Genomic DNA, 13291 nt, shown 5'->3' on the forward strand with positions numbered 1-13291 from the left:
TGAATGTAAATATGCATTCTCCTAATTTATTTAAAAAAAAAACAATAATGACACAGTGTTGTAATTATTTTTTTTGTTTATAGCAAATGACTTGGTCAAAGTGAAGTCATTCACACAGTCAAAAGCCGAGATGGCCTAGTGGTTAGAACGCGTGAATCTTAACCGACGATCGTGGATTCAAACCCGGGCAAGCACCGCTGAATTTTCATGTGCTTAATTTGTGATTATAATTCATCTCGTGCTTTACGGTGAAGGAAAACATCTTGAGAAAACCTGCATGTGTCGAATTTCATTGAAATTATGCCACATGTGTATTCTACCAACCCGCATTGGAGCAGCGTGGTGGAATAAGCTCCAAACCTTCTCCTCATAAGGGAGAGGAGGCCTTAGCCCAGCAGTGGGACATTAACAGGCTTTTACTATAGCAAATACCTGGTGGGACTCCTTAAGGCGATATCTTCGGTAGTACCAATAAAAGTCCTAAGAAATTAATGCCCTTTTTACAGCCTGCCGAAATATTTCTAAAGGTATATAGCCACTGAGATGGGCGAGTACAAAAGGACAAACAAACTCTTCAGTTTAAATAATATAATAAATAATTTTGATACCTTGGTTTTTTTCCAATCAACAAACAGCATCCATCGACCATAACCGCAGGAATGTAATGTAATACTACAGTTACAATTGAATAAACAAATTCGTTCGAAGTCACCACGCCCTGGCAGTACCATATTGTCTTTGATGATAGTATACTTCTTGTTTCATTATTCAGAACATTACCCAGTTCTCCTTAAATACGGAAAATATTCCTTAAATTATTAAAGCCAATAAAGCCAATGGTTGACCATTTTTTTAATTAGAGTCATCATCATCCCCAGTTAGGCTTCACCCACTGCTGAGTATAAGCCTCATCTTATCTGTGCGTCTCACAGTCCGCGCTAGTTTTACCAGTTCCGATCTACGTCATGTACCCATCTTGTTGACAACCGACCTTTCTACTGAAAGGTTCTTAGATGCTGTTCAGTTATCACCTTGCTCCAAACTGTCCTGTCCAGTTCCATTAGTACACAGTCTAACTTAGCGTTTATTTGTGGCAAGTCCACCTGGGTAGGTACCAGAACCACCCCCTAATCAGATTTCTATCAGCAAAAATCAGTACGTTACATAGATATACGTTATATTCCGGTAAGGAATATATTTTTTATTCCATGGTTGGCAAACTGAGAGAGTATTTAATAATTAAGACCACTTACCTTTTGTTTTTCGGTAACTTTTAAACGTTACGTTAAGCATTGTTAGGTCAGATTAGGTTATTCCTGTTTCCAACGTGAGTAGGCCAATTTAACTAAATATTCCGTCAGTTTCTATTACTCAAACGTTTTAAGAAATAGTTCCCTCTATCATTTAAGCAACGATTGGCTAAGAGTAACCTGGGCAGAATGGTATCGCATATATTATTTTCAGACACTTACGTACTTTCCGAGGCACGGGAATGTACACATTTCCAACTTCAAGACTTCGGGCTTCTATTAATAATAATCATCGACAGAAAAACCCAATAACTTTTATTGGCTGAGTTTGAACTGTGGACCTCGGGATCTGCGGCCTTATATCTAGCCACTAGACAAATGAGGCAGTTAAAAAAGTCATTAAGTCAGTCTGAAAACTTAACATAAGATACAATGAATATATTTTGTAGATTCAGAAATCAGATTTTACGACTGTTACAAGGTGCTATTGTTCGCTCTTTTGTTAGTGATTTGAAGAAATTTCTAAAAAAGATGAACAAAAGAATAGGTATATATATCAGAATAAATAGAGGCAATAAAGGAACGTTCGTACGTTCGTACGTACGAACGTTCCGTTATAAAACCTTTGAATGCCCTAAAGTTTATCTTCTAGGGAAAGGTCATTTCTCCTCTCGAGGTAAAGATTAGGAACTAATTCAAACACATGTTGCTAATTGTTTCCGACACATGCAGGTTTCCTCACGATAATGACATTAAGAAGTCCCTTTAAATTATAGAGTGAACCTGTACTAGGAGTGCCCGCAATTAGGAATAGTGTAGGTCTGAGAATATTCCCCCGAGAAACAAAAAATGAATCCTATGTCACTGATGATTTCTGTGTTTATTTCACGTTTTAGCGTTTAGTTAATTTTCTAAAAGATTAAGGATACCCCAATTGATCTTTAAGAAAACTATTCCCTTATGCCCTTTTTTATCGCTGGAAAAACGCTTTACGCATTTCCCCCACGAGAACAGTGGGGGAGTATGTGGGGCTCACCAGTGTCCAAGGCGCCGAGTGCGCCCGAACATCGGAATACCCACTAAAAAACCAGCGGTACCCTTTCCGTCTTAAAGAGGAACGCCACGGGATCGCTTTCGCATGCTACCGTGACGCTTTCTACTTCCAACCTGCCCTTACCTTTAAAACAAATAATCTCGAATGTTGTTATCCATTTTATTTAAAGTAAATAATTTATTTTAAGTAAATAAGAGACAGAATTACTAATTACTTGTCGTAGGATACAAATAGATCTTTACTTATGTCAAGATGTTTATTTAATAAATTAATAATAAATACAATAATGTCCTCCGGGCCAAATGCTTAACTATAAAAATATTGTAATGTACACATTAAAATAGTGATATCTAGTAGTAAGTTATACTTGACAATAATTTATTTATGTATAATGTGTATTAAGTACAAGTTTTTAATTGTAAGCCTTATAATAAAGTACCATTTAATTTGACTTTTTATGCACAACATTTATAGTTAATAAAAAACGTTACTCGCGAAAATATCTTGAAGGAAAACTAACAATCTTATCAATATAATATTTAAACTCAGACATTAATGAAATATTAAACTTAAACAGGTAAAAATTCTACAAGGTTACTTCGTAAATAAAGACATCATTATATTTTAATAAATTGTTTCACAAAACCCTACCAATAAGTTATAAGTCAACTGAGAGGTTATGTAAATATCCGATCATCGATTGATCGATTGCTCAAAATGAAATCGTCGGTTTAGAACACCGTCGACGTCAGGAAGGAGGATACTATGTATGCAATGACCCCGTCATACGCCTAAGCGCGGACGGGTTATAATAAAAGAGGGACCTCGACCCCGCCGGCGGAGTGGTGTTTGCTCTGTAACCTATTGTGTTGATATTAGCCGATGTAATAAGGACGTCTTTAGGACGCCTGCGGATCGAAAAAGGAGATAAATGAGTTGCTAGCTTAATTTTGATCGTTGTAAAGTAGGATTTGTCTTCTGGAAATTGATTACTTAGTTTTAAACATAATGTTACTAACAACTAAAGGCCAACGATATATACGAAGCAAATTTCCACCAACCCAAAAATCTTTTAGAATTAGATTCATTCGCTCAGTTGGTTTTGAAAAATCGAGATGAAATAATATAAGAGGTTGACAAAGAAACGGAAGAAAGATTATAATAACTAGAAATAGTCTGACAGATTTTTATTTTTTACATTACCATGTATCTTGACGTTAAAATTTAAAACAATACAAAAAGGTATTGACAAAACATAGCAACAGTAAAATATGTAAATATAATAACAGTCGACGTCAGTTTAAATAACCCGTACAAGTACAATGGGAGTACTATATAATGTACAACTCTCAACACCGACTGCTTCCATAAGGCGTAACTTCTGTTCTCCATGTCTTCTTTTACGATATATTTTAGAACTCCGTAACACCAAACTAAAACTAATTCCTTCATGTCTACAGATGAAATATCACAATTGTATATTACTTTGTCAGTTTCCGATAACTTGTTGTGTAGACTCAGAGTGTTCGCGTCGCAGAAGAGCCATTCATTGTTTGTGAAATACGCTAAAGCTGACGAAAGGGATTGCACCAAATTATATACCTTTAATAACCTGCAAATTAAAAAAAAAGATGTTACTTCACATCATTATCCTTGTTTTTTTTACGCTGGAAAAATGCATTACGCGTTTCCCCCACGGGAACAGTGGCGCCGAGTGCGCCTCGAACAACGGAATACCCACTAAAAAACCAGCGGTACCCTTTCCGTCATAACGAGGAGTGCCACGGGATCGCTTGCGCATGCTACCGCGACGCTCTGACGGGCGGCCCAGGCCTCCATTCTCTAGGGGGATTACCAGGGTACTGAACAACCCTCTAGTTCCGGCGACGGCGAAGGAGACCATTTCCGACCAGCACTCATCGCTTCCGAGCATCGCGTTGATGATGCTCGGCAAGGAGAGGTCTCCGCCTACAACTGCCGCAAGGGAAAGCCTCTGGGGCCCCCACGCGGCACACTCCGTCAGGGTGTGTTGCGCCGTATCGATTGGCGCACCACACTCGTGGCAGGAAGGTGACATTTCCCGCCGTGCTATCTTGTGCAGGTACTTACCGAAGCAGCCGTGTCCGGTAAGTACCTGCGTCAACCTAAACGAGAGCGTGCCTCGTTTTCTTTTGACCCAGCGAGTCAAGTGGGGACGTACCGCCTCCACTGTCACCAGGCCCGCTGTGGGGAACCCCAGATCTTCCTCCCATCGGGCTATCAGGGCTTGCTGGGCTAGGGCCCTGATCCGCCCGACATCCTCCGACCCTGGACGGTATCATTATCCTTACTTGTATGATGCTCATATATTGTACTTATAGAAAATACAGTAATTAAATTCTCCAGCAAGGATTAATAATAATCTCAGAAATCTGTAACCTGAATTAATAATAAATAAAAATGAAAGAAATATTTATATACTTATAATGTTTGTTTTCTTAACTCTTATACCCGTATAACTCGTATATAACTGTATCGTATGATAAAGGAGATATATTATTAGTTTTTCTGTCGAGAAATTCTCAGTAGCAGCCTGGAGTTGGCAGTGTATACACTTTTTTATCTCGGAAATGTCGTCCTACGTCTGAACTCTTTCCAGACGTAGGACAACATTCTTATAAAATTCTTATAAACGTATTAAAAGTACCTTGCTTTTTGTCCAGTCAACAAACAGCATCCATCAACGATAATAGCAGGAATGTAATGTAATATCAAAGTTAGTATTAAGTACAGGAACTTGTATGGGGTAATAAATGCGCCGCAATACCATAATGCTTTTGTAGGTGCAAAAGGCCTCGCTTCATTATTTATAACATCCACGAGTTCCCCTGTAATGCGAAAAGTATTTCATTTATTCGGAAATGGCTATAATGATTTCGCTCAAATTTCGGGTTAGGACAAGATTTAGTTTTTATTAAAGCCGAGCGAAGCTCGGTCGCCCAGGTCTTATAAAAAATAAAAATAAATGTTGAGTAGGTGGTACCTATTAAGAAGGGCCAGGGAGCCCTAACCCCAAGTAAACTTTGCATGTAAGAGACAGTTATATGGCAAAGAAGAAGTGTAACGTACGGCCTGCAATGGACAAATGGTTGGGCCAGTTGTACGTCTCCTTTAAGAAATTATTTAAGTCCTGATTTTTGTAAACAAATATATTTGAGGATATTATGTAAATAGTTACAATAACTACGACAGGTATAACCGTGACGGTATTAGATAAGATTGATTGATGACACTAATTCAAGCAGCGAATCCATTGCCCCTGCAAAAGGAAAAGGTTCATGCGATGTTCGATTGCGGCAACTTATTCTTTATGAGTCACTAAAAAGATCAATAAAATTAATAGCCATACCATAAATGTCATAGCATTTGGAAATTGTATTAATGCGATTCATTTCATAAGCCTTAACCCACACATACATTACAGCTGATATGTGTTGGGACATTTTACGTAACGAATCTCTTGATTACAGAATCTCAAAGAAATTCTTGAGTACATATATGTCTAGCAAGAGTAAATCATAGCAGTTGCATATAGCTTTCAAAACTGGTGACAAACATTTTACTAACATTACATTAACATTACAAAGTTTTAGTACTTAGAAGAAATCCATATAATACGAAAATAATTATTGAGACTTGGGCTTCATATTAGTTCAATACTTACTGAAAGTCAGTGGATTTCTTATGCCACTAACTGTATAAATAATTGGCTGTTGGTTTCCTGCTATATATCTGTCGTGTGTCTCCAACGCTGCAGTTAGCATTGTATTGGTGACGAGATCCACAGGTACAAAGTCGATTTTTATATTATCAGCCAAAAAAGTACGCATAACGGCTAATGAAACTCCAAGAATTATCTAAAAATAAGCGAAGATATGTAGTATAACTATAAAATTAGTAATCTGTCTTTGGGCTTTTGGGAGTTATCGTGGTGAAGGAAGATTAGGGAGTTATATATAGGAGGATGACAGGGGAATGTCATATAAGTCTACTTTCTGTTACGAGTTTATTATTAATCTCAATCAAATTTAATAACATCCAATTTTTTATATAAGATTTATTGTCGTATCGGTAGCCGTTGACCGTTCGAATCTTCTCCAATATAAACTTTACAAAAGAATCGATTTTATATTAATGACGGCTGCTCACCCCGCTTGGTCCATACGCATTTTTAACGTCCACCCATCCGATAGTTGGCTCCCTGTACGCAGATATAACTGGAAGATAAAACATTAATATTAACTATTTGGGATATGCCCAGTTAGCCAATAACAGTAATTGTCCAGGAGATCTTAGTTTATACAATAAATGAAGAGTTTGTTAGGATCTATAAACTCTGGCAGTACGCCAGTAAGCAGAATGCCCTTACAATAATAATTAAGTAAATAGAGTATTAAGAAATCAAAGTTCAGTTATATGTTTATAGGAACTCATCCAATACTTAAAAATGTATTTTTTGATCAATAGTTACCTTATTGGTAACTAACAACAACAATAACCAAATATAACCAATGGTCAAATAATTTACTTTTTTTTTTATAGAATAGGAAGGTGGACGAGCATATGGGCCACCTGATGGTAAGTGGTCACCAAACGCCCTTAGACATTGGCATTGTAAGAAATGTCAACCATTGCTTATAGCCAATGCGCCACCAACCTTGGGAACTAAGATTTTATGTCCCTTGTGCCTGTAATTACACTGGCTCACTCACCCTTCAATCCGGAGCACAACAATATCAAGTACTGTTGTTTTGCGGTAGAATATCTGATGAGTGGGTGGTACCTACCCAGACGAGCTTGCACAAAGCCCTACCGCCAGTATATTATTCCTATTTGTATAAAAAATTAGCCACTCAAAGTTGGAGATCGAACAATATGGCGGATGGTTAACTCTCAACTCTCAAGTTTTCTTGGTGTAAACATTTAATTTAACTATAGTTCTATATTATGAAAACATGTCGAAAAGTTCATCAGACGATGATATTTTTGCGATGCGAATGAGAAGGCCAAAAATTACCGCTACTATCACGTAACCCACATATCGTTGATTTTTACTAGTTTTAACCCACAATATAATGTTGTAAGACATTATACTGTGAATAATAACTAAAATTTAAAAGGCGGGCCGTATCAACATCGGTACATAGTCATATTATCTTAATAACAATAGTAGCTGAGCTTAGTATACTCGGCAATCCGTTAATATGTCTCATTTTCCACTATATATGCTCAATGTCAAAGCCGAGGTGGCCCAGTGGTAAGAACGCGTGTATCTTAACCGATGATCGTGGGATCAAACCCGGGCAAGCACCACTGAATTTTCATGTGCTTAATTTGTGATTATAATTCATCTCGTGCTTTACGGTGAAGGAAAACATCGTGAGGAAACCTGCATGTGTCTAATTTCACTGAAATTCTGCCACATGTGAATTCTACCAACCCGCATTGGAGCAGCGTGGTGGAATAAGCTCCAAACCTTCTCCTCAAAAAGAGGAGAGGAGGCCTTTAGCCCAGCAGTGGGACATTCATAGGCTGTTACGGTTACGGTTACGGTAATTTGTGATAATAATTCATCTCGTGCTTGACTGTAAAGGAAAACATCATGAGGAAACCTGCATGTCTAATTTCACTGAAATTCTGTCACACATGTATTCCACCAACCCGCATTGTAGCAGCGTGGTGAAATAAGCTTCAAACCTTCTGCTGAAAAAGGGAGAGGAGACCTTAGCGCAGTAGTAGGACATTCACAGGCTGTTACTACTTACTACATGCTCAATGTCGTCCGAAAAATTAGGCCTTAATCCTTGACTAACCCGATTAATGATGATCAATGATTCTTATTAGAACGTATATTTTACCGATAGCTGGTCGAACGATGCAAATAGGCAAGCCTTCTCCCATGACCCTGACGAGGTCTTCAGCGACTGCTTTTGTGATTGTGTAACTGTTTGGCCATTGATCCATAAATCTTAAAAGTGAAAATAAAAATATGAATAAGTATTCTATTTTAGTTAGGAAACATCAAACGAACCTGTTACCTGTTAGTATTTTATTTCCTCAAATTCAGTTGAGTATCAAAAGTTATAAAAACATACGTATTTTTGTTGTTATCTATACAAATAATATAATGCTTTTCCTGACTTATTCATCAAGGCACTGGCTCACTTTTCCTTCAAATCGGAACGCAACAATACCAAGTATTGCTGTTGTATGAGTGGGTGGTGATGGCGGGCTTGCACAAAGACTTACTATGTTTACAAAGAGGTACTTCGATTATTAATTATGAATAAAGTTTATAGGGAATTAAACAGTTTTGTTTAACCTGAGTTTGATAGAATAAAAAAATATATTGTTACGCTTGCTCATTTACACTATCAACTATATACAACGGCGTGGATGGATGTCGGAGTTTTTAAGCAACAAAATCATAAATCGGAATATATGTATAAAATAAATTTTTCTTCGAGCCATTTAAGTCACTATAAAATATATATGAAACTATAGGGATAAACAGTAAGTACAGTGATAAATCATTAATCTAAAATAAAAAAAAACCTTAATATACTTTTTTCTAACCAGAATGACATTTCATGCTTCTAACTCCCAAAAAAAATTTACTTCTTTCCTTTATCTATACTTAAACGCGAGCGGAGCCGCGGATAGTATATAATATAAACGATTCAATTTGACCGAGCTGAAGCTAGTCATGAATGGCTTAGGATCAATAAAAGATGGAACACAGTATTTTTTGACACATATGAACATAGTAAATAGTAATTTTATACGATCTTGTACTCACGGTTCGATCATGGCATCAAGTTTATCGTCATTCACACATTCAGCGAGTTGTATCATTGTTTCAGGAGGTATTGGACTCTGGTAGAAATCCTCTTTAACATCTCCTTTAATACGATCCTTTGTGGCGTGGGAGTACGCTGTCGACACGTGGATAACCGATCTAGGAACATTAAATGAATATAATTGTTGCAGTGCAAATTTAAACATATTAGGTCCTTACATATGAAATTGGCGTTTTGTACTGGAGGAATATAAAATCAATATTTTTTTGTAAAATATATTTAATTAATCAATTAAAAATGGGGGCGAGAACCAATAAACTTTTTAAAGGCGGTTTGGACTGCCGCATCGGAGTTGAATTTTTTCCTTATTTTTTACAAACTCTGGAAAAAATTGTTGATGTCCAAATTCTGGAAAAAATGTTGGAGCAATTTCCCGGGAGTACGGTGGATGTCGCAGACATTCTAATTGTAGCTTATCTAACTTAGTGGTTGTTTGTTGTGCAGTGTGTGGTCTTACGTTGTCTTGAAGCAGCAGTGGCCTAGAGCGATTGAACAATCTCGGTTGCTTAGCAGCTAGTTCTTCCTTCATGGTTTGCAGTTGCTGACAATAGATATACCGTAATCGTTTGGCCAGATTTTAGAAAGCTGTAGTAAACGACACCGGCGCTAGTCCAACAAACACTCACAAGTAACTTTTTCTGAGTAAATTTTCGTTTCAGGGCAGCATTTGGCTGGGTCTCCAGGGTTCAGCCATTGCGACGAGCGCTTCCGATTATCGTACAGTGTTCACTTTTCATCAAAAGTTATGATTCGATTTAAAATCTCTTCATTATTGTGTCGGTTGAGCAAAGTAACACAAAGCACAAGTTAAAAAGTCGACGCGTGTTTGCAAGTTCGATTCACTCAACTCATGAGGTACCCATCATTCAAGTTTTTTTACTTTCCCGATTTGCTTCAAGTGGATTAATACAGTTTTATCACTTACCCCGGAGCCTGCAGCTATCTCTGAAGTGCTTTGGATCCGCTTCCACATAGCCTTTAATTCTTCATTTTTCACTTTGGTCTCCGGCCGTCCACGGGGTTGGTTTTGAAGGTCGAAATTTCCAGAACGAAAACGTTGAAACCAAAAACTTACCGTGCTTTCTTTTGCGACACCAGCACCGTACACATCATTAATCCTTCGAGCTGTTTCTGCAGCACTGGTACCACAGTAGAACTCGTACTCGTAAATATACCGATATTTCATGTTTTCCATTGTGCGGTAATAAGCGACGCCAAAGAAAAAGATAATGAGGAACAAACAAATGAATGACTGTTTTCAAAACTTAAATGTACCAGCTAAATGAATTTATAAATATAATAAGGAGATATTTCAGATCAAAGTGGTCAGTACGACAAAACGCTAATTTCATATGTAAGGACCTAATACCTATGTAAGAAATATTTACATTGGGGACTTAGCTAAAATACAAATATTCAAATAAAAATACTGTTGAAATAATTACAGCGTGAAATGGTAGCAAGAATAATGGAGCATTTGCTCGTTGAATCGCAAATCCGAGTCTCTTAAATGAACCAATCAAATATTATTAAAATATACTTTTCTATCAATCTTAACCGTAGATCGTGGGTTAAACCCGCGCAAGCACCACTGAAATTTCACGTGCTTAATTTGTGATTATAATTCATCTCGTCCTTGACGGTAAAGGAAAACACCGTGAGCAAATCTGCAATTGATTTGCTCACGGTGTAAAAATGAAATTACACAAATGACAATTTGTGTATTCCACCAATCCGCACTGGAGCAGCTCCAAACATTCTCAAAAAAAGGGAGAGGAGGCCTTAGCCCAGCAGTGGGACATTAACAGGCTGTTAATACTGATATAAAAGCTTTAGCGCACAAACGTTCGTCCATTCGCTTGTTTGTTGATACTATATATATATTTAATTTCAAGCATAAAACCAATAACGGCATAAATGTTAAGTCATGAATGAGAAACGTAAATGGACCAAGAATCTCTACATAGACCCTCTGAATTCAATTAATCGGATACGAAATCAGAATATTGGGTGCGTCTTCTCTAATGCCACACGTACTCATTATTTTAAAAATTGAAGTATCTGTACTATAATTCCTGATAAATCGTTTATTGTAAGAGATGATAATATGCGATTTATTTATTATTTGGTTAAAACTGGAAAGCCAAATTTCCGGTCAAATTTTGCTACTTCCGGATGTGAAGTAAATGATTTAACGGGCCAAAATTAATTATATTCGATTTCCGGTGGATTTTTATTTGTATTCGTTTGTGTCATGGAAATTATTTGTTCTCTCTAATAAATAAATAATTAATGGATGGGTCAGTACGATTACTTTTTCGATAATTATAGAGTATATAAATAATATATAAAATACTAACTGTAAATGCTTGCAAGCTCTAGCTAATTTTATAATCTCTCTGATTCCTTTAATGTTGGTGAATGTCGCAATCTTTAGAGATTCGCGAAAATTTACCGACGCTGCAACGTGAAACATTATGTTGACCTGAAATAATAATAAAAAAATTAACAAATAATAATAATAATAATAGTAATGTCCTCCAGACCGATTTCGGCTACGGTGGCCAATCTCAAGAGTGATTAGCCAACTACGCAGAAGATATTATAGTGCACAAGTGTGTGCGCAAAAACAGGTGCACTCTTTATTCCCTAACTCTCATAATCCGATGGGACGGCAATCCGACACGACCGGAAAGAGTTCAGGCGTAGGACCAACGGCTTTACGTGCTTTCCGAGGCACGGGAGTGTACACACTTCCAACTTCCAGACTCCTGCCTGCCTGCGAATCGAACCCAGGACCTCCGGTTCTGCGGCCTTACATCAAGCCACTAGACCAACGATGCAGTCCAGCAATTTAACAAATAAAAAGTTATTAATCTACAATTGACACAGACACACTAATAAAAGTGATTAAGATTTAAAAATGGAATCCATTTTTATAGACAGTAACGTTGTCACATAACACTATGGAATGTTTTTAAAATAATATGTATTGTATCAGTTGGCACATTTCTGCACAACACGTTGCTATTAATATCGTGCTAGCCGGTAAAGAAAATCATCGTGAGGAAACCTACGTGTGTCAGAGCTACATGTGTACCAACCCTGGAGTAGTGCTTTAGAGTAAGATCCAAGCTATTTCCTCAAAACGAAGAAGCCTTAGCCTAATAGTTGGATATTTTTAGCCACGGAATTCACGTTATTCGCTGACTAAATAGAGAACCTTAGTAAAATCGCCTCATTACCTCGTCACTCAGCCTCGCCCAAGTCTTCTCATCAATACCCAGGTTATCTTCGCTAGAATCGCCTTCTACAATCTCGAGTTTGTTAACAAAGTTCGGCTGTTCCTTCAGAAGTTCTTCGAAAAGCTAACATGAAAACATTTTACATAATCAATACTATTGTTTTCTGCGTCGTTTGTCAAGTAGCTGACTCGCACCACTGAGTTTTATTATCACACTGAGTTTCTACTTTCATACTCAACATTCGTTTTATGAATACTAATAATAATAAAACTATTGTCGCACATAATAAGGAATATCAAAATAAAATTAAAACCAAAATTAAATTAATGGGCGAAAGGTGTTTGCTCAGTGTCCTACTAAAACCTTTACAGCCTGCAGAGACTCTCCGATTATCTGTGTTTCTGTTTCTCTTGCATGTGTGTGTATGTGTGTCTAAAATACACAACTCCAAAAGACGTGCTTTAAATTTTCCGCAGCATGTTGCTTTTAAGCAAACGCTGATCTGGTATTATACTAACACTAGTTGTTTCCCACTACTTCGCCTCGTGAGATGGAGGGGGGGGGGGATGGTATGGCAGGCTATTCCAAATTATAATCAAATCCGTCAAGCTGATTTTGCGTGACTAAATAACAAACACACAAACTTTTACATTTAAAAAATGTTTTATTTTTTATTTTTTATTGAATAGGAAGGCGAACGAGCATATGGGCCACCTGATGGTAAGTGGTCATCAATGCCCATAAACATTGGCATTGTAAGAAATGTTAACCATTACTTACTTCACCAATGCGCCACCAACCTTGAGAACTAAGATGTTATGGCTTTCGTGCCTGTAATTACAC

The 13291-nt window shown here is 37.2% G+C and overlaps 1 protein-coding gene across 1 annotated transcript in view; it reads right to left on the minus strand.

The window, feature by feature from the left end:
- Positions 1-3203: 3203 nt before the first annotated feature.
- The window catches only part of LOC126778745 (fatty acyl-CoA reductase wat-like), a 56370-nt gene continuing 46282 nt past the window's right edge, over positions 3204-13291 (minus strand). Inside the window, exons 7-12 of the mRNA XM_050502368.1 lie at positions 8202-8311; positions 6493-6560; positions 6008-6200; positions 4991-5171; positions 3592-3916; positions 3204-3212 (exon numbers count right to left, since the gene is read on the minus strand). Coding sequence (XP_050358325.1) covers positions 3204-3212; positions 3592-3916; positions 4991-5171; positions 6008-6200; positions 6493-6560; positions 8202-8311 — 886 coding nt within the window. The remainder of the gene's footprint in view (positions 3213-3591; positions 3917-4990; positions 5172-6007; positions 6201-6492; positions 6561-8201; positions 8312-13291) is intronic.

This window comes from Nymphalis io, chromosome 27 (assembly GCF_905147045.1).
Source record: "Nymphalis io chromosome 27, ilAglIoxx1.1, whole genome shotgun sequence".
In the NCBI taxonomy this organism is placed as follows: domain Eukaryota; kingdom Metazoa; phylum Arthropoda; class Insecta; order Lepidoptera; family Nymphalidae; genus Nymphalis; species Nymphalis io.